Here is a 22,665-nt window from a genome sequence, read left to right on the forward strand (position 1 = left end):
CAGAGTAGACCCACTGAAATTTCTACTTCTTCATTACCTGCCCTTCGCCTTAAGGTCCCAGGGCCTTAACTCTGCCTGTTAACTTCCATGGGTTTACTCTACTCTGAGTAGGACTAGCATTGAATCTCACACCTTGAAAGCCTTTGACTTTTCCCAAAGAATCCTGGGAGCTGTAATTTGCACCTCACTGAACTACAACACCCTCACACCCTTAAACTACAGTTCCCAGAATTCTCTGGGGGAAGGCATGGGCTTTAAATGTGTGTTAAATGTGCTTTCAACATACCATATGAGGTGGATGTGAACATTCTCTCGGTCTCTCTCTCACTCTGTCCTCCCTGGGCCAAAATTCATAAGGGTAGTTAATTCATATTACATTCACTCTTGAGCACCCACCCTCACTGTTTGATGGATCCCTCTAGTCCTATTTGCTTAACTTTATTTTCGGGTTTTATCAGTCTTTTCTGAAAAGAAAAATGCAAATAGTTTCTAACAGCCGATTTCTCCCTCCACCCTTATCCTATTTTCGTTGTGAATATATCATCTGAAATTTGTGAAGGCAGCTGTGAATAATTAATAGACTATTGCAACTTATTACAAGCCTGCAAATGAGATGGATAATTATTATCAGTGTTATTATCATAACACCTCCAGACATTTAGAGGCTCTCTCCTGGGACAGGAGGTAGGGATGAACAGCAGGTGATGGGGATTTATAAAGAAATGCAAAAGGAAGCCCCAAGATGCTCGATCGCTCTTGACGGAAGGGCCTTGTAAGGTATGGAAGGATGACGGAATGGTAGCGGACCCCCTAGTCTAGGGGAGATGTAGGCAATGTGGTATCCTCCCTGATGCTGATGGACTTCAGCTCCCATCCTCTCCTGGCCATTGAATTAGCTGGCTGGGGCTAATGTGCACCACAAATCGGGCACATACAATGGAGCTGAACGCTGAAAGATTCATCAGTCGTCATCATCATCGTCATTTATTACATATACCCTGTTGGTCTGGTTGGGCCTCCCCAGTCACTCTGGGCTGCTTCCAATAGAATATTAAAACATGATAAAGCATCAAACATTCAAAAATTCCCTAAACAGGGCCGCCTTCAGATGTCTTCTAAAAGTCAGATAGTGTCACAGTCCCGTCTGCGGGCGATCCAAGTCCCAGCTGAGGACATCGGGACAAGGGGCAAGATGGAGGGTTGGGAGCAGGAACAAGAGTCCAGAAGCCAGGGGTCTGAGGGTCAGGAAGCCAGGATCCAAATGCAGCAAGGCAGGAAGTGTGTTGCTGTGGCAAAGAGCCGAAGGGAAATGCTGACCTTATATCCCTACCTCGCTCCTGCCTTCAGGTACAGTGAGTTACCAAGCGGCCTCACCTGTGCAACCGTGCCTTGCCTCTCCAGAACAAACTTAGTAAGGCCCCAGTCCTGTGAAGCCCTACTGGTCACAGGGCCTGGCTCCTGCACACACTCCTGACAAATAGTTGTTTATTTCCTTGACATCTGATGGGAGAGTGTTCCACAGTGCTGGCGCCACTACCGAGAAGGCCCTCGGCCTGGTTCCCTGTAACTTGGCTTCTCACAGGGAGGGAACCGCCAGAAGGCCCTCGGAGCTGGACCTCAGTGCCTGGGCTGAACGATGGGGGTGGAGACGCTCCTTCAGGTATACAGGACCGAGGCCGTTTAGGGCTTTATTCAGGAGAGATGAAAGAAAATACTTCTTTATGCAGCGCACAGTTAAACTATGGAATTCTGACCCATGGGAGGCAGCAATGGCCACCAACATGGATGGCTTTAAAAGAGGATTAGGCAAATTCATGGAGGCTAAGGCTATGAATAGGGACGCAGGTGGCACTGTGGGTTAAGCCACAGAGCCTAGGACTTGCCGATCAGAAGGTCGGCGGTTCGAATCCCTGCGGCTGGGTGAGCTCCCGTTGCTCGGTCCCTGCTCCTGCCAACCTAGCAGTTTGAAAGCATGTCAAAGTGCAAGTAGGTAAATAAGTACCACTCCGGTGGGAAGGTAAACGGCGTTTCCGTGCGCTGCTCTAGTTCGCCAGAAGCGGCTTAGTCATGCTGGCCACATGACCTGGAAACTGTACGCCGGCTCCTTCAGCCAATAAAGCAAGATTAGTGCTGCAACCCCAGAGTCGGTCACAACTGGACCTGAAGTCAGAGGTCCCTTTACCTTTAAGGCTATGAATAGCTACCAGCCACAATGACCATGCCATAGCTGGATGGAGCAAAACTTTGAATGCTAGTTGCTGGAAACCACAAGAGAGGAGAGCTGTTCTTGCACTCAAATCCTGCTTGCAGGTTAACAATAGGCATCTGGCTGGCTTCATTCTTGGGAGGAAGAAGAAGAAGAGTTTGGATTTGATATCCCGCTTTATCACTACCCTAAGGAGTCTCCAAGCGGCTAACGTTCTCCTTTCCCTTCCTCCCCCACAACAAACACTCTGTGAGGTGAGTGGGCTGAGAGACTTCAGAGAAGTGTGACTGGCCCAAGGTCACCCAGCAGCTGCATGTGGAGGAGCGGGGAAGCGAACCCGGTTCACCAGATTACGAGTCCGCCGCTCTTAACCACTACACCACACTGGCTCTCAACCTTTGGCTTCTGGTTTGGGCTCGTCCCCCACCATCCTGCCCCAGACAGTCAGGAAGAAGGAGATCCTTCCCTGATTCTTTCTACCCCCCCCCCCCCGAATTGCCTCCCTTCATACTCGGAAGAGCTAGCTAAAGGAGAAAATGACATGAATAATCTCCAGCATTCAACAACAACATCCTGCCAATTGTACCTGCTCATTCATTGGAGAGTTTAAACCTTTCATACCATCCTTCTTAAAAGTGGAAGGGAGGATAAGGGAAAGTGTGTGTGAGAGAGGGCGGGGGGGACCTTTCATTTAAATGCAGATGATGGCTTTTCACTTGGGACCAAGCAGAAAGTTTTTTTTTCTATTAAAATGCTAATGAAAGAAGAAACTGCAACTCTAGATTTCTCTGAGAAAGCGGGGATCCCTTGCTGTAGTTTGGTATCACGATGATCTGCTCCCTCTTGAATATTATTGTTTTATCTTGATTTTAAAACAAAATCAGCAAGGAAAAAGAGGCTGGTTGCATTTATTTTTATTTATTTAGTCCAGTGTTTCCCAACCTTGGGCCTCCAGCTGTTTTTGGACTACAATTCCCATCATCCCTTGCCACTGGTCTTGCTAGTCAGGGGTGATGGGAGTTGTAGTTCAAAAACAGCTGGAGGCCTAAGGTTGGGAAACACTGATCTATATCTTGTCTTTCTCTGCAATGCAGATGCTAGGCAGTTACTCAGTGAAATTAAGAAACCTTGTTATTTTGTATTTGTTGGGTGGGGCAAGACTTAACTGGAACAAGGCTAAACCAGGGCTTAGTGTATGAACTTGGGAATGAGACTGAATATCTGTGATATTTATGTTTGGGGTTGGGATCACAGAATTCTAGAATTGGATGGGACCCAAACCCCTGAAATGTAACTCATATGTTTAAACTCAAAACATTCACACCTGAGAATAAGAACACACACACACACACATACACACAGACCTGAATACAGCAATAGGTTCCCCAAGCATTGGCAATTGGAGGGATACAGAGTATTCTGCAATAATTGCAACTACAGTTCAAGGGAAGTCCTTTAAGATGCTGGTTTTGACCTTTAAATTTTGTATAATATAAAGTGTATATCATAAAGACAGCACAGTTTGCGCTGCACCTTATTCCAGAATGAAACATGAACGAACCTGGAACCCCTGCAATCTCACACCACTCGGACACTGAACTGGCGCACAACAATAGATTCTGTAAAATGGTTAAAAACAATCACCATCTCTCCATGAACGATTTCAGAGTTGTCTCGGCAGCTGTTGCTACTCTCCCTGCTAATTCCATCCTGCTAATTCCGTTTTTGGGACGCAGGTGGCGCTGTGGGTTAAAGCCTCAGCGCCTAGGGCTTGCCGATCGAAAGGTCGGCGGTTCGAATCCCTGCGGCGGGATGCGCTCCCGTTGCTCGGTCCCAGCGCCTGCCAACCTAGCAGTTCGAAAGCACCTCCGGGTGCAAGTAGATAAATAGGGACCGCTTACCAGCGGGAAGGTAAACGGCGTTTCCGTGTGCGGCTCTGGCTCGCCAGAGCAGCGATGTCACGCTGGCCACGTGACCCGGAAGTGTCTCCAGACAGCGCTGGCCCCTGGCCTCTTGAGTGAGATGGGCGCACAACCCCAGAGTCTGTCAAGACTGGCCCGTACGGGCAGGGGTACCTTTACCTTTACCTTTAATTCCGTTTTGGCGGCGCCTTCATTTCTAACTGCGGTTCTTAATCTTTTTCAGATGTTGACTCTCTTTGACCTAAATCCCAAGCGAGGTCCGGTGTCTGGCGGAACCCAAGTGACCATCACGGGCAAGAACCTGAACGCTGGCAGCAATGTCTCAGTGCTCTTTGGAGACCACCCCTGCATTTTCCACAGGTACATCCCAAAGACCTGAGGGAGGGGGGGATGATGGCCTGGGATTCGGACTCGGAGGCTGAACCTGAGGAATCCCAGCCCGCACAGGAGTCCCCGCCTCCAGAACCAGCTGAGCTGGAGCTGGGGCTTGAGCCTGAAGGGTCCTCACCTGTGCTGGATCCTCAGATGCAGGCATCAGCTGAGTCTGCTCTGCCTCCTGAGGTGATGGAGGACCCATTGCCTGCAGGTGCTCCACTCTCAGCCCCGTCAGGGGAAGAGGATGCTGCCTTGGGTCCGGCAGCCCTCCAGCCTCTCCTGAGCTGCAGAGGCTCAGGGCAGAGAGGCGGAGGGAACTAAGTTCTCGCAGGAGGAGGGCTTGCCTCCAGGCCAGGAGAGGCGAGTCACCTGTGGACTGAGGCCGCCCTATGCCTCGGGGCAGATAAAAGCCAGCCAGCCCCAGTCCCAGGTTGTGGGAGCAACGTTCTTGCTAGCCTGTTCCTGCCTGCACCCTGTCCTGCTCTTCTGCCTGAGTTCTTGACCCCACCCGACTCCCCGCCCTGGACCCAGCTACAGCTTTGACGGACAGCCTCCATATCTATCTATCGTGTGTGTTTTGTATGGAACGTGAATATTCTATTTTATATTTTCCTTTCTTCTTTTTCAGTATATTGCTTTTTATTATCTTTTTATAAATGTGTTTGGATTTTAGTGCTTAATGTGTTAAAAACCTTCAATACATATACAGTGGTACCTTGGTTCTTGAACTTAATCCATTCTGGGAGTCCGTTCAGCTCCCGGAAAAGTTTGAAAACCAAGGCATGGCTTCTGATTGGCTGCAGGAGTTCCTGCAGTCAACTGGAAGCCGCATAGGACATTCAGCTTCTGAAAAACATTCGCAAACCGGAACACTCAGTGTACTTCCGGGTTTGCAGTGTTCGGGAGCCAATTTGTTTGGGAGTTAAGCCGTTCGAGTACCAAGGTACCAGTGTGTGTGTGTGTGAGAGAGAGAGAGAAGGTGTGAGTGAGCCCAATATTAGGGGGAAAACTCATTGGCTCCTCCTGTTTTAGGGCCATTTACACATTCCATTATTCACTGGAGAATCTTTATACCCCCACTAAAACACAAGCTGAAATGTAGCCAAAGGATTTGTCTGTGGAACCGCCTTGCTTGACCAGATTCCTTTTCTTCATTCCGGGGACAGGAGAGCAGCAGAATGGATTATCTGCAACACCACGGCTTACACCAGCAGCTCGGAGAAGATGGTAGTGGACGTGGTTGTGAAGGTAGACAAGGCCAGGCTCCACAAGGAGCTGGAGAAGGCCAAGTCCCCCAAGGAGCTGGAGTTTGAATATACGACGGACCCAACCATCGTGAAGATCGATCCAGAATGGAGTATTGTCAGGTAATTGCACCATTAGAAAGGTGGCACAACTTGAGGGGCAGGTCAATATGAAGAGCAGTTGTTGAATTTATCCCAAGTAATCCTAGGAGTTTCGAGATCAAGGATGGGGAAAGTTTTACAGCCTGGCGGCCATATTCCTTTCCGGCCAGCATTTCAGGAGCCACATGACTGTGGTGGGTGGGGCCAGGGGGAAAGTGGGCAGAGCAACAAATGTGAACTTCATTTTTTTGTCCAGCAGGCTAGTTTCTGCACACTTCCACACTCCCCTTTCTGTCCTCCAACCAGGAAAGAAAGAGAGATGATCAGAGATCACAGGAACATAACTAACAAAGTGAATTTCAATAGGGACAAATGTCAGGTTCCGCACTTAGGCAAAAGAACCCCAGATGCACCAATATAAGATAGGGGACACCTGGCTTGCCAGTAGGACATGTGAAAAGGATCTGGAGGTCTTGGTGGACCACAGTCAACAGTGTGAGGCAGCAAAGAAAAAAAAGGGGGGAAAGGTTAATGCTATTCTAGGCTGCATCAACAGAAGTATAGTGTCCAGATGAAGGGAAGTAATAGTACCACTCTATTCTGCCATGGTAGACCACACCTGGAACACTGTGTCCAGTTGTTCTGGGTGCCACTATTTAAGAAGGATATTGAGAACTGGTACCTGTGCAAAGGTACCAGACCCTGATGTTGGGAAAGACGGAGGCCACAAGGAGAAGGGGACGACAGAGGACAAGATGGTTGGATAGTGTTCGTGAAGCTACCAGCATGAGTTTGACCAAACTGCGGGAGGCAGTGGAAGACAGAAGTGCCTGGCGTGCTCTGGTCCAGGGGGTCACGAAGAGTCGGACACGACTAAACGACTAAACAACAACACCTGCGCAAAGGAGGGCAACCAAGCTAATCAAGGGTTTGGAAACCAAGCCTTGTGGGGAAAGGTTGAGGGAGCTGGGTGTGTTTCGTATGAAAAAGAGGAGGAGGAGGAGGAGGAAGAAGAGAAGGAGGAGGAGGAGGAGTTTGGATTTGATATCCCGCTTTATCACTACCCCAAGGAGTATACTTTCTTGGGTTCCATGATGACTGGAAATGGTGACAGCAGTCACGAAATTAAAAGATGCCTGCTTCTTGGGAGAAAAGCAATGACAAATCTAGACAGCATCTTAAAAAGCAGAGACATCACCTTGCCGACAAAGGTCCGTCTAGTTAAAGCTATGGTTTTCCCAGTAGTGATGTATGGAAGTGAGAGCTGGACCATAAAGAAGGCTGATCACAGAAGAATGGATGCTTGCTGGTGATGGTGCTGATGATGGTGCTGGAGGAGACTCTTGAGAGTCCCATGGACTGCAAGAAGATCAAACCTCTCCATTCTGAAGGAAATCAGCCCTGAGTGCTCACTGGAAGGACAGATCCTGAAGCCGAGGCTCCAAGACTTTGGCCACCTCATGACAAGAGAAGACTCCCTGGAAAAGACCCTGATGTTGGGAAAGATGGAGGGCACAAGGAGAAGGGGATGACAGAGGACGAGATGGTTGGATAGTGTTCTCGAAGCTACCAACATGAGTTTGACCAAACTGCGGGAGGCAGTGGAAGACAGGAGTGCCTGGCGTGCTCTGGTCCAGGGGGTCACGAAGAGTCGGACACGACTAAACGACTAAACAACAAAGGAGTCTCAAAGCGGTTCACAATCTCCTTTCCCTTCCTCCCCCACAACAAACACTCTGTGAGGTGAGTGAGGCTGAGAGACTTCAGAGAAGTGTGAGTGGCCCAAGGTCACCCAGCAGCTGCATGTGGAGGAGCGGGGAAGCGAACCCGGTTCACCAGATTACGAGTCCACTGCTCTTAACCACTACACCACACTGGTATAGTGGTATAAAGGAGATATGAGACCCATCTTCAAATATCTTAAGGGCTGTCACATGGAAGAGGGAGCAAGCTTGTTTTCTCCTGCTCTGGAGGGTAGACCCGAACCAATAGCTTCCAGTTACAAGAAAGGAGATTCTGATTAAACTTACTGACAGTAAGGTGCCTAAATAGTGGCAAAGACATCCTTGGGAGGTTGTGGATTTTCATTGGAGGTTTTTAAGCAGAGGTTGGATGGCCATCTGTCATGGATGCTTGAGCTGAGATACCTGCATTGAAGGGGGTTGGACTAGATGACCCTTGGGGTTCCTTCCAACTCTACAATTTTATGATTCTGCTTCCCACCAGACAAAAACATTTGGCGGGTGAAGCCAGCCAGTGAGGGTTGTGGTCTGGGAAGAGGCTCTCTGGCCAGGTGGGCAAACTCTGTAGATCATGGGTAGGCAAACTAAGGCCCGAGGTCTGGATCCGGCCCAATTGCCTTCTCAATCCAGCCCACAGACGGTCCAGGAATCAGCGTGTTTTTACATGAGTAGAATGTGTGCTTTTATTTAAAATGCACCTCTGGGTTATTTGTGGGGCATAGGAATTCGTTCATTTTTTCCCCCTTCAAAAAATATAGTCCGCCCCCCCCCATAAGTTCTGAGGGACAGTGGACCGGCCCCCTGCTAAAAAAGTTTACTCTAGATGGACCTCAGGGTTGCTGTCATTGTATCTTGCATTGCAGATCCTGCACTGAACCGGGCAGGACTAAATGACCTCTAGTCACCTTTCCAACTCCAATTCAAAGCTTTTATGAAAAGCCTAGTTTTGCATCTTTGCACGCATTCCCTGCTACAGCTCAGTTTTGCCTTATAAGTCAAAAGCCTGGCTCCCCACCCCCTTCTTTGTGAAACAGATTTGGAACTGCGTGCATGGAGGATATCTTTAAATGAGCTTTTAGGTCGGTGGGAGGGAAGATAGTCTTTTCTGGTGTAAGGAATAGATAATTGCCCTGGGAATGGTTCTGCACTGGTTGTTGATGAAGATTGGTGCTTGGTCCAATTGCAGCTGAGACATCCTGTAGCCTTCACATCCCCCTGAGCATGGAGGGAGCTGAAACATATGTAAATTTCACCAAGCCTGGCCCAGTGGAGAGAAAAATTGGCCATTAAACTTCCGTGTATTCCTTTTAAGATTATTTTACAAATGAGGAGTGGGGCTGGTCTCTCTCCTCTTTACATCAGTGGCTAGAAAGGAACACAGAGAGCTGCCTTATACTGAGTTCATCCACCTCAGTATTGCATACACTGACTGGCAGCCGTTCTCCACGGTTTCAAGCAGTTTTCTCTCCTAGCCCATCCTGGAGATGCTGGGGATCCAAACTGGGGACCATCAGCATTAAAAGCAGATGCTTTAACCACTGATCTACAGCCCCATTTCCCAAAGCTATGCTGTGAAACCAAAGTAAATGGAAGGCCTGTGGCAGATATATATATATATATATATATATATATATATATATATATATATATATAATTTTTATTAATTTTAACATATACCGTATTTTTTGCTCTATAAGACTCACTTTTTCCCTCCCAAAAGGTAAGGGGAAATGTGTGTGCATCTTATGGAGCGAATGCAGGCTGCGCAGCTATCCCAGAAGCCAGAACAGCAAGAGGGATTGCTGCTTTCACTGCACAGCGATCCTTCTTGCTGTTCTGGCTTCTGAGGTTTTTTCCTTGTTTTCCTCCTCCAAAAACTAGGTGCGTCTTGTGGTCTGGTGCATCTTATAGAGCGAAAAATACAGTGAATTATAATACATACCACAAAACTTCATCATTTATACAATCTTTTTTTTGGACTTCCCTCAGCACCTCTGATGATCCACCATTTTAACCACTTCTTATGCATTTCTTAAATTCTTATTACCTTTAATTATCTTAACTAACCCTCCTCTCCCTTATCCATTTTTGCAATAATTCCACTAATACTCCTCACAAAACTTCTTGCAAACCTACAAACGTAGTCTGGTCATGACAAATACTTTTCAAATAATCTGTAAATTTACTCTAGTCTTCTGTGAATTTCTGGTCCTGCTGATTTCGGATCTTTCCTGTTAGCTTATCCAGTTCTGCATAGTCTATTAATTTCATCCTCCATTCTTCTTTCGTCGGTAATTCTTCTTGCTTCCATTTTTGGGCCAATAACATTCTTGCTGCCGTTGTTGCATATAAGAACAGCTTACATTCCTTTCTATTTATATCACTTCCTACAATGCCTAATAAGAATGCTTCTGGTTTCATTATGTGGGAGTTAAAAATATGACTGGTCAGTTTACCCAAAGCTGCCATTCACCAAGTCATTTTTTTGCAGGTTCTTTTTTTTTTTTTTTTTTTGCAAATCAATTAGTCACTTTAATGATTGCAAAGAGTTTGAAAGGTTAAGATTAATTGAACATCAATATGTTTGGGATCATAAGCAGAAGTTATTGGACTTCCCAGTTGGGGAGAACAGTAAAGAAGTAATTTCATATACTTTGACGCTACAATGGTTCTGCTCAAGAGCCAGATGTTATTCCTGCTGCCGTAGAAATCTGCCTGCAGGTTACACTCATGTGAGCAAGCATTAATACGTATTTATTAATACGTATTTATGCCTGCAGTCTCATGTGAGTCCAGGCTTTCTATGCTCACCCTCTTCATTCTCATGGCAGTTTGGCCCTTGGTGCAGTGCTGTGAGAAAAATGCATGCCTTCAAGGTTTGCTCAGGCAGTTGTAAGAGGGCAGAGCCCATGATGCTGTGCAACTGTGAGTGCAACACTTCATGCAAAACAAACTGCAGAGATCCCAGGCTGCGAAACAGAAATAAAAACTGGAATTCTTCCTGCAGGTTGCCTAAAAATCTTTTGGAAAGAATAACCACAGTTTCAAAGGCATATTGAGTTGCATGCCAACAGATCAAATACACCAGACCCTTTAGCAGTCTGGGAGTGCTGAATCGATGGAAAATGGACAGAAAAAATGTCAAGAATTTTGGATGAGCAGGTGGAATTCACACCTCAGTTCCTTCTTTTAAACATGCTTGATGGTGAAAATCATTCGTTCAAACCTAAGGATAAAGGTAAAGGTAAAGGGACCCCTGACCATTAGGTCCAGTCGTGGCCAACTCTGGGGTTGCGGCGCTCATCTCGCTTTATTGGCCAAGGGAGCGGGCATACAGCTTCTGGGTCATGTGGCCAGCATGACTAAGCCGCTTCTGGCAAACCAGAGCAGCACACGGAAACGCTGTTTACCTTCCCGCCGGAGCGGTACCTATTTATCTACTTGCACTTTGATGCGCTTTCGAACTGCTAGGTTGGCAGGAGCAGAGACTGAGCAAGGGGAGCTCACTCTGTCACAGGGATTCAAACCGCCGACCTTCTGATCGGCAAGTCCTAGGCTCTGTGGTTTAACCCACAGCGCCACCCGTGTCCCAACCTAAGGATATGTGACAACTTTTGATAAAAGCAACTTGTCTGTCCGTTGCACAGAAATGGAGGGAACTTTGAAGGACTAGATCTGGACTTTTGGTACTGCAGTGGCTGCTCTATAGCAGTGGCTGAAAGGCTGATTCCTTACCAAAGGCTCCTGACAGGCAAGGAGGAACCGGACAGACTTTATGCAATATAGCATAGGCTTATTGAGTCCTCTTACTCTGAAGAAGAAAGCTACGCTCCATCAGAAGTACAGAGGCAAGTTTGCCGGACTGGGAATATAGCTTGAAGGAATCTTCTCCTTTGGAAGGCAGCAGAGAGGGTAGATACTTCATACTGGCATGGGCTGATTGTGGCTGTTTTTATTTCTTACCGTATTGAGGAATACGGATGTCTTTGTGTGCAAAGTCACATGTGGTCGATTTTCTCTGTTTTCTTTAAGTATGCTATTTAACAAAGAAAGCTTTTAAAAAGGTCACTGGAAAAAAAATGGTATATTGCATTTTTTCTGAAAGGGGGAAGGAAACATTCTCAGAGTTTTGATTAATTTTTTTTTGCAGAATAGGGGATCAAAGATTGTTTGGGGCAATCTTATCTTTAAAGATGAGGTGGCAGGTGGGTTTTTTTTTCTCTTTCTCTCTTTTTTCTCTTTTTTATGAAGAAGAAGGAGAAGAAGAAAGTTTTTATTTTTTATTTTTTTGCAGAAATCTCAACCCATGGTCCCCCCCCATCCAATTTGAAACTATACTGGACCCTCCTTAGCTTTGCAAATGCGCTAGCAGTTTTATTGCTGCACCAGCACAGTATTTGCAGCTCCTGCAGAGTACTGTATTTTTCGCCCTATAGGACACACTTTTCCCCCTCCAAAAAAGAAGGGGAAATGTGTGTGTGTCCTATGGGGCGAATGCAGGCTTTCACTGAAGCCTGGAGAGTGAGAGGGGTCGGTGCACACTGACCCCTCTCGCTCTCCAGGCTTCAGGAAGCTATCCGCAAGCCGTGGGAGAGCTGCACGACTTCGCGCAGCTCTCCCACCTCTTGCGGAGAGCTGCCTGCACCCCGAAGCCTGGGGGGCGCTGAGCTCAGCACGCCCCAGGCTTTGAGCTTCGCGCAGCATTCCACAAGTCGTGGGAGAGCTGCGCGAAGTCGTGCAGCTCTCCCATGGCTTGCAGATAGCAGCCTGTTCTGGGGGCTGGGGTCGGGGGAAGCTGGGGGGGGGGGATAATTTTTTCCCCTTTATTTCCCCCCCCCCCAAAAAAAAACTAGGTGCGCCCTATGGGCCAGTGCGCCCTATGGGGCGAAAAATACAGTAGTCTAGCAGATTATCAGAGTCTTTTTTCCTCTCCAGCTGTCAGCCTTTCCAAAGTTGATGGTTAGGAAAACTCATTGCAAACCTAGTTCAGTTCAAAGTGTTTATTGCCTCAAGACTCAAGGCAAGTCAAACACACTATACAGTGTTACCTCTAGTTACGAACTTAATTCGTTCCGGATGTCCGTTCTTAACCTGAAACTGTTCTTAACAAGAGGTGTGCTTTCCCTAAAGGGGCCTCTTGCTGCCACTGCGCCGCCGGCAGACGATTTCTGTTCTCATCCTGAGGCAAAATTCTCAACTCTAGGGAACTCTTCCAGGTTAGCGGAGTTTGTAACCTGAAGTGTTTGTAACTCGAGGTACCACTGTATACACAAACTTAAGAGATGCTGGTCCATCATGGACTATTCTACAGTGGTACCTCAGGTTACAGACACTTCAGGTTACAGACTCCGCTAACCCAGAAATAGTACCTTGGGTTAAGAACTTTGCTTCAGGATGAGAACAGAAATTGTGTGGCTATGGCGTGGTGGCAGCGGGAGGCCCCAATAACTAAAGTGGTGCTTCAGGTTAAGAACAGTTTCAGGTTAAGTATGGACCTCCAGAACAAATTAAGTTCTTAACCCGAGTTAAAGAGGTTAAAATGTAGAGATCCAAATATACAGAGATATTCGCTTAATCCAACTCAGAATCTCAGTTCAGTTCTCCTTGCAACGTGCTGCTGAGAGCAGCCTTGGCTTTATACTCCCTCCACACCAATGCTCATTCACACTTTTTTTGGAGAAAGAGAAGGTGGATAAGAAATGCGAGAGGCCTTTGGCCTTGAGCTGTTTCATACATCCCACTGCAGTTGGCATCCTTTCCCAAACAGAATTCAGACATGGGGGAAGGTCAACTCATAGCTGCCAACTTACAGATTTGAAAATAAGGGATCAGCAGCCAAAAGAAGGGATTTTCCCAGCACAGGTATGTTCAACTTCTGAGCACCTCTGAGCCAAAGGCAGAAAGCCCAGCCAGCAGCCAAACAAAGCCTCAAGCGGTGCTTCCCACAGCGCAGCAACCCGGCAAAGGGGATGCAGCAAGGGAAACCACCGTCACCTCTCCGCTGGGAAGCGCTGAACAAAGGCGAGTCCCCAGGCAACACGGCCGATTTGATCGGCACAAAGCATGCAAGCTCCACCCCCCAGTCGTTCTTAGACTCCTTATTGGGTGAGCAACTGAAATATACTCAGAGTCGCAAAGTGATTTCATGCTCTTTATTCAGCTCATAGTGGTGAGGAGGAATGAATGAAAGTCCCCTCAAGGTATCTGCTTTATATACATTATTTACACAATGGGCTGCACATGATTGGCTAATTCCGGAATTCTACTGTAAGCCAATCAGGTTGTGGATTCACTTCTATCTGGAGCATGATTGGGTAGTTCCTGCCAACCAATCATACTGCTGCATTGTTCTAGGACCAATCAGACTGCTGCATTCTGAATCCTATTGTTCTAGGACCAATCAGGCTGCTGCCTTTTGGATCCTATTGTTCTAGGGCCAATCAGACTGCTGCAGTTTGGATCCTATTCAACCCAGTACATAACAGCAACGCAGCCAAGCAACACAGTTGGAGCCTCCCTCCTCCCTGGCCGGCAGGGAGAGAGGGAGAGGAGCTGCTTCCTTTGACACCCGGGAAATTTAAGGGACATCATCAATAAGGGACAGCAGCGGGACACGGCGCTGGGATAAGGGTGTTTCCCGCCAAATAAGGGACGGTTGACAGACTAAGCAGTTTGTGCAATTTTGCTGCATTTCCAAATCACACCAATCGAGCTGCATCCATTCTCCAAGTTGACCCCACCCACCCAAAAGTATTTCAGTTTTGCCCATTCCCCGAAAAGTCACTGATGACGTCACACACCCCACTTTCATGGGGGGATGAGCAGTGGAGTGAAATATTTAGGTCCAGGTCAAACAGAAACCAAGGGGAGTGGATTTCTATCTCTGTGGACATTTACTTTCTGACTTTATTCTGGGTAAGCATCCATAGGCATGATTTGGGAGATTTCAGCTGATTTTCCTCCCCCTTTTGTTTCCTTTTATCTCTCCATCAGTGGAAATACACCCATTACAGTGCGGGGCACGAACTTGGACCTCATCCAGAACCCTCAGATCCGGGCAAAGTACGGTGGAAAAGAGCACATCAACGTGAGTATGAGAGTCGATAAAACAGATACGAGCTGTCCAAAAAATAGGGAGAGAAAAACACTGGGATTGAATCGCATAAGAAGAACCTGGTTGCTAGATCAGGCCAATGGCCCATCTAGTCCAGGATCCCGTTCTCACAGTGGGGAAACCAGCTGCCCATGGGAAACCTGCAAGCAGGACCATCATGGTAGCCAACAACCTGGTGTCCCATAGAGAAGCCCACAAACAGGGATCTTCTCACTTGTGATACCCAATGACTTTTATTCAGAAGAATTGCTGCCTCCAAGCATAGAGACAGAAGATAGCCATCATGGCTAGCCTCCATTGATAGGTTTATCCTCCATGACTTTGTCTTCTCCCCTTTGAAAGTCATTAAACGTGGTGGCCGCTATGGCCAAAAGGCTACCATTGCTGCACTGGGAAGATAAATTTACAGCCCCATTTAATCAATGGATTGAAGATATGACTACACTTGGTACTTATGAGTGCATTGCTTATAGACATAGGCTTTGCCTGGATGAGTATAATGAAATCTGGAACCATTTATACAACATAAAGGTAAAGGTAAAGGGACCCCTGACCATTAGGTCCTGTCGTGATTGACTCTGGGGTTGCAGTGTTCATCTCACTTTATTGGTCAAGGGAGCTGGCGTACAGTTTCCAGGTCATGTGGCCAGCATGACTAAGCCGCTTCTGGCAAACCAGAGCAGCGCACAGAAACGCCGTTTACCTTCCCACCAGAGAGGTATCTATTTATCTACTTGCACTTTGACGTGCTTTCGAACTGCTAGGTTGGCAGGAGCAGGGACCGAGCAACGGGAGCTCACCCCGTTGCGGGGATTCGAACCGCCGACCTTCTGATCAGCAATTCCTAGGCTCTGTGGCTTAACCCAGAGCGCCACCTGCATCCCAGGTTTATACAACATATAATAAGTTAAATATAATAAGTTAAATATATACATATATACATGTGTGTGTGTTTGGGTCATAACATATTAGATAGGTATACATGGAATTGTAATTGTTAATTTTTATAGTGCTGTAGTATAACTTTCTTTTTCTTTCTTTCGCATTCTCAGTTTTTATTGCTATTCTATGTCATTTATTTATAGTGTTGTTAAAACAAGGATAATAATAAAAATTAAAGATGGTGGCCGTTGTTGCCTCTTGTGGGAGCGAGCGCTATAGTTTGACTATGAGTTGTGTCACGATTTTCCAGTGTTCATCTTCATTGAATGTCCAAGAGTTGTCGTATTATATGAGAGAGGGGGGAAGAAAGGGGGGGACTATTCACTTTCTCCATGCCAATTTTATCCAATTCTGTCATGTCACTTTTTATTCTCCTTCTCTGTAAATGAAAATTGGACCAGTGGAGATCTATTGTGGAGCCATCACCACCATACCGATGCTTTTGGCAACTGTTTCCAAATTCAATTCAAATTTCCTACTCTTTGTGAGTTGTGCACGTTGTGAAATTCACCACCAGCTGTCCTGTTTCATTCTAGTTTATGGCAATCTAGCCTAGACTCAACTAGCATTGGCCAGTTTGGATGGTTTTAAAATGTGATTAGACAAATCCAGGGAGGTTGCAGCTATTAACAGCCTACTGGCCAGGATGATCAGAGGCAGTGTGTGTCCAAATTCCAGTTGATGGAGTGCAACATCTGTTGCATTCATGTCCCGTCTGGGGCTTCCCATAGGCATCTGCTTACCATTGTATTTATTTTAAGGTTTTATCTTGCATTTGTGGACTTCCCTGAGATCTTAGGATGACGAATCATATATAAATTTAATAAAATAGTAATAAATTTTAAAAATCTTCAGTTCTATTTATCACACCAGAATGCAAGAAACAGATGAAACCCAGGATCTAATTTTAATACATGGTCACTTTAAACCAGTTAGCTTTCAAAACTGCTTTTGCCCACCCAGAACTCTAAGGACAGTGGCAAACCTTGGGCTTTCAAATTTCAGCGGTGCCCTGTACGACACCAATATTTGGCTCCCCCTGCCCCACCTCTCACCTGCATTGTTGTGGGACCCTGCAGGTAAAAGGTAAAGGACCCCTGGATGGTCAAGTCCTGTCAAAGGCGACTAAGGGGCATGGCGCTCATCTCGCTTTCAGGCCGAGGGAGCTGCCATATGCCCGCAGAAAGCTTTCTGAGTCATGTGGCCGGCGTGACTAAACAGCTTCTGGTGCAGTGGGACACCGTGACGGACACCAGACTGCATGGAAATGCTATTTACCTTCCTGCCGCAGGGGTACCTATTTATCTACTTGCACTGGTGTGCTTTCGAACTGCTAGGTTGGCAGGAGCTGGGACAGAGCAACGGGAGCTCACCCCGTTGTGTGGATTCGAACCCCTGACCTTCCACTTGGCAAGCCCAACAGGCTCAGTGGTTTAGACCACAGCGCCACCTGCATCCCTGGGGCCCCTGCAGCACCCTCTTAACTCAATGCCCACTGCAGGTGAACTGGTCTCACTCCCCTATATCTGCCTATACTAAGGATAAGGATCAGACAGAAATTTTTTAAACCCAAATTGACTCCTTAAAAAATAATTTTTTAAAATGTTTTCTCTGAGGATACAGTGCAGGGAGTTCAGAAGGTGAAGATTAATTAAATGTAAATACATTTGGGATCAGAACTTGAAATGACTGGACTCCTGAGCTGGGGAGAATGGAGAAAAAACACCTTTATTTACTCGGTTGGTGCATTTGCACTGCACTAACCTCACTGCTGTGAACTTAGCAGCTCTGTTCTACCAAGTGAGCTGTGTCTGAATGATGCTGTGCAGAGGGCAGCATGCCCGATTCCCCCGTTCAGTTCTACGGGGCAAAGTAAATGGTCTTCATTGGCCAAGACTAAGAAAAAGGACTAACCCAACTGAAATATTCTCGGAGTCGAGTGTGGATGTCATGCTCTTTATTCAGCTCATAGAAGTGAGGAATTGAGGTTCCCTCGAAATTTCTGCTTTATATACATTATTTACACAATGGGCCCCACGTGATTGGCTAAATCTGGGATTCTCCTGTAGGCCAATCAGGTTGCGGATTCACTTCCACCTGGAGTTGGATTGGGTGGCTCCTGTGGACCAATCAGACTGCGGCATTCTGGACCCTATTGTTCTAGGACCAATCAGACTGCTGCATTCTGAATTCTATTGTTCTAGGACCAATCATACTGCTGCATTCTGAATCCTATTGTTTTAGGACCAATCAGACTGCTGCATTCTGAATCCTGTTGTTCTAGGACCAATCAGACTGCTGCATTTTGGATCCTATTCAACTCAGTACATAGCACCAACTGTGTCCCCCACAAAAATGAGGGAGTTCTATTCACTCCAAGGAAACCTGGCGGCCCATGTGTGTGTGTGTGTGTGTGTGTGTGTGTGTGTGTGTGTGTGTGTGAAATGTGTTGCTGTGCACACACTGAAGAACGATATATTGCACCCCCGGGGGTCCCTACAGCATCCTGACTCCTCCTGGCCATTCCTGCAATGGACATTTTGTTGATATGATCTAAACCCCAGTACCATCTTTTCTGCAGAAACATGGCAGTTAAGAGCCGGGGCATCCTGTGCTGGTCTTGTGAGCTTTTTCATTCTGCAGCAGGATGAACTCTGCATGCCAAGCCAGCACATCTGCGAGGCCAGTCTTGAGTTGTGTCACTTCTGATTTAGCTCAACACGATTGCTCCGTGGAGCTGGCATAGAACCTAATGGAGAATGGCTTGGCCTATTTCACTGGCGAGATTGAATACAGAGGGTGGGGGACAGAGAGAGAGAGAGAGGGAAGGAGGAGGTTGGCTGCAAGAAGGTCTTCTTGTTTCTAGCTGATTAGAAGTGCCAGTTCAGAGAAGGACTCTCAGGCCTGAATTCTATTCCGTTCTGGTTTTTTTTTTTTTTTTTGCAACCCGAAAAGATTCTGTTAAAACAAGTAGGTCTTCTGATGCTAACAAAACATGCCAACACTTTGCAGGAGCTTCTGCAAAGCTCTGCATTTTTTTGCAAGCTTGTTTGCATAGCTAGAGGTGACAACATCATGCCACCTTCCTCAGATCCCTCCTGCTTTGGGAAAGACATCTGGCGTTTACCACATTCTGGTGTAATGGAGCCAAAGTTTAAACACGTTTATGGCTGCAGCCCTGTAGAGACTTACCTTGGGAATAACAGAATAATCCAACCCCCCTATATCACATTCTGGAGGGAGTTTGGTTAAGGTAGAGAAGCCAGTCTGTCAAGGTCTGTCTGGCTCGGATGGCTCTGGGGACAAGGAGAGTCTGCCATGGAGATCCCCCTTTGCCTGCTGAAATCATGAATGGGCAGCTGCTTCATGGCTGGGACTGATGGAAGTGGTAGTCAAAAACACATGGAGAGCTTCTTCTTTCTTTGTTTCTTCTTTGGCGATCACTCGGAGCTGAGTAAGATTGTCTTCCATAAACACGGTTTTAACAATGAGTCTGTAAGTGACTGTGGAGGCCTATTCTGGATCCACACGCCCTTCCACAGTGGGGACATTGGTTTCCAGGTGGGAGTTGATCACGGTGTGGATTTGCCAAGCTTGCCTTCCTCTTAGCACATTTCTCCCTTCCATCCTGAGTTTGAGTGTCTTCAAAGCCCATGACACCTTTGGCAAAGGCTGTTCTCCAATTGGAGCGCTCGCAGGCCAGTGTTTCCCAGTTGTCGGCGTTTATACTACATTTAATTTTTTTTGCCTTGGGACAGTCTTTAAACCTCTTTTGTTGACCGCCAGCATTATGCTTTCCATTTTTAAGTTCGGGATAGAGTCGTTGCTTTGGAAGACAATAATCAGGCATTCACACAACATGACCTGTCCAACGAAGTTGATGTTGAAGAATCATTGCTTTGATACTGGTGCTCTTTGCTTCTTCCAGTTCACTGGTATTAGTTTACCTGTCTTCCCAAGTGATGTGTAAAACTGCAACATGAGTTTCTTATTGATTCATGTTCATTTGCTTTAGCCCCAGGCCAAAATCAAAACAATAGCAGTAGCTAATGCCAGGCTCAGAGAGGTTTCCTAATACTACTGTCAGGGAACTGCCATCAGAGCCAGAGGGAGAGGGAGGGCTCCAGAGGGATTACAGAGAGCGTCCCAGGAGGGAGAGAAGCAGCCCATCTTTTGGGGAAGGAAATCAGCGTAGCACCAGTGGAGAAGGGGGGGCAGATGGGGGAATCGGCGAGGTGGCTCCATGACTCCTCACCGGAGACCAGCGGGGAGAGCACGGGTCCTCCACTGCCCACACCCTCCCTGCGCAGAAGCCTTCTGCGCAGGGAGAGTAGGCGGAGACTAGGCGTCAAAGAGCTTCTTTGCTGGAAGAAGTTCAAGAAACGCCCACTGACGGATTCTGCCAGCGACTGAGACAGCCACGGATGAGTGGCTGTCCGGACAGAATAGGGTTCACCCAGGTAACCCAGCCAGGTGTGGCGACGACTTACGCACGAGCAACCCCTAGAACCATTACAACTACAAACCCTGGTAAATATATCCTGGGATAATCTAGATAACTGCCAGGCACATTCACTTTAATGGATTCTAACACAACAGAGGCAAAAGAAGCCATTATCTGCTTGCTTGCTTCTTCCTGGTTTGTTTTTTCATCCAGTCATTTGCGAGTAAAGCAACTGCCTTTTCAAATGCTTAACCAATAATTACAATCTTTCAAGGGCAATGTAAGAAAGCTTTCCCAGTCATCTACCACAAAAGGGCAATAAAACAAAGTAGGTGTCTTTGCAAACAGAAGCAGGTAAATGATATAAAATAAGAATCGGAATAAGCAATGGTAGCACAGGTCTTCTGTAATGTTGTATAAGTCTTATCAGAAACATGAGAACATAAGAAGAAGAAGCTGGATCAGGCCAAAGACCCATCTAGTCCAGCATCTAGCTGTTGCGTGGCGATTCCCACCTCCCACCAGTTGGAATAAATAAAGACACAGGACACCATTATTTTAGGTTAATGGGCAAAAAATGGCCACAACTTTATTGGTTACAGGTAGGAGCGGTATTAGCTTTAGGCATTGGTCCTATTAGACTATCTGGCTTCAGCCTGTAAGCATGAAAACCGGGAAGGGTTAACACCAGCAGGGGGAGCCCTGAGATGCACATCACTAGGAACTCCCCCGGGGTCACCGCTCGGGGGCGTGCTTTAGGCCCTGGACTCCATAGGTTTCGGACGAGGCAACGCCCCCCGGAATCCTTTACCAGACTACCCTTAAATATTTGGGGGAGGTGATGGTGCTCCCCCCCAACTCATCTACATAACAATACCCCTACCAATGCCTAACCGCCATAACCAAGAGGCGTTGTGACGATTTGCTACGAGGTAGGCAAAAAACCAAATGGCCGGTGCCAATTTGCCAAGTGGAAAAAATGCCTACCAGGCCCCTTAACGCCGACCAACCGAAGTCCATAGCAAGGTCAGAGGAAAACCTAGAGGGTGGGTGGGAAACCAAATCTGCTGTGAGGTCGAAAGGGGAGATCCCAGGGCCGCGCCGGCCTTAAATGACTCAGCACACGCCCCCAGAGCCATCTGATTGGCTGGCCCTGGGGCTGACGCGGCCGGAGGATTCCCCTGGTTGCGCAGGGCTGAAAGCAGCCTCGCGCGATTGTTGGGTGCATGAGCCCGCAACACCACCTCCTCCTTATGTCGGAAGTGGCTTTCTCATGGTGTCCAGCTAGTTGCCTGTGGGAAGGCAGCCTTCCGCTCTCCTTTGGTTTCTAGCAACTGGTATCCAGAAGCATTGCTGTCTCCAGATGTGGCGGCAGAGCATGGCCATCACTTCCAGTGGCCACTGATATCCCCCTCCTCCATGAATTTGTCAGATCTTCTTTTAAAGCTATCTAATAATAATAATAATAATAAATTTTATTTATACCCTGCCCTCCCCAGCCAAGACTGGGCTTAGCACGGCTAACACCCGATATAAAAACAATTGATTGAAATACAACTTAAAAGCAAGATTAAAATATAACATTAAAACATTAAAATACAGCCTCATTTCAGTGGAAACTCAAATCAAAAACTTGTTTGGGGATGAAAACGTCAAGTCTTCACCAAGGCTAACTATCCAGACTGGTCCTACATGGGCCAGAAAAAAGCCAGGGAAGTCCCCAAACAGGAGTTTCATCACAGAAGGAGAAAGGAAAAAAAAGAAAGAGGGGGGGAATTAAATTGTTTCCAAGCCAAAGGCTGGGTGGTCTCATGAGACAGAGTGTTCCACCAGGCCACAGTCAGTGTTGAAAAGGACCTGGCTCTGGTTGAGGCTAATCTGACTTCCTTAGGGCCCGGGACCTCTAGGGTGTTGCTATTTATGGATCTTAAGGTCCTCTGTGGGGTACACCAGGAGAGGCGGTCCCATAGGTACTAGGGTCCTAGGCTGTGACCATCACTCCCTCCTATGAGATCAACTTCAATAGTCAGACTAGGTGCTGCATTAAGAAGTACTTTGCTTCACCTGTCCTGATAAAAGTCATAAATCATCAACATCATCATCACCATCATATGGTTGAGATAAGATTTTTGAACGCCTGTCACCTTGGTTACTTGTGCATCTGATAATTCCACCCTCTGCCCAGGTATTGATATGGCTTTGTAGCCTATTCCATGATCCTACTAAACTGCACTTGCACCCCCTATTGGCTTATGCGTTTCAGGTTTGCGAAGTGCAGAACGACACAGAGATGATCTGCCAAGCACCAGCGGTGGAACCAAATAACCAGACCGACCCTCCTGTGTGGCCAGATGAGTTTGGCTTCATCTTGGACAACGTTCACTCCTTGCTGATCCTCGAGAAACCCAACTTCACCTACTACCCAAACCCCATCTTTGAGGCTTTCAATCCCTCTGGGATTTTGGAGCTGAAGCCAGGGACCCCTGTGATATTAAAGGTACGGCGAGAGGAAGTGGTGGTCCAAAAATGAAACCACACCATCCATTTCCTAGTGAACCCCCAAATTTCTAGTGA

The 22,665-nt window shown here is 47.1% G+C and overlaps 1 protein-coding gene across 2 annotated transcripts in view; it reads left to right on the forward strand.

The window, feature by feature from the left end:
- Window positions 1-22,665, forward strand: part of PLXNA4 (plexin A4) — a 630,666-nt gene that overhangs the window by 541,078 nt on the left and 66,923 nt on the right. For both annotated transcript variants that reach the window (XM_079992126.1, XM_079992127.1), the window contains 4 exons: window positions 4,352-4,488; window positions 5,670-5,870; window positions 14,585-14,678; window positions 22,355-22,588. In XM_079992126.1, the coding sequence (XP_079848252.1) occupies window positions 4,352-4,488; window positions 5,670-5,870; window positions 14,585-14,678; window positions 22,355-22,588 (666 nt within the window). The remainder of the gene's footprint in view (window positions 1-4,351; window positions 4,489-5,669; window positions 5,871-14,584; window positions 14,679-22,354; window positions 22,589-22,665) is intronic.

This window comes from Podarcis cretensis (assembly GCF_951804945.1).
Source record: "Podarcis cretensis genome assembly, chromosome: 10".
In the NCBI taxonomy this organism is placed as follows: Eukaryota; Metazoa; Chordata; class Lepidosauria; order Squamata; family Lacertidae; genus Podarcis; species Podarcis cretensis.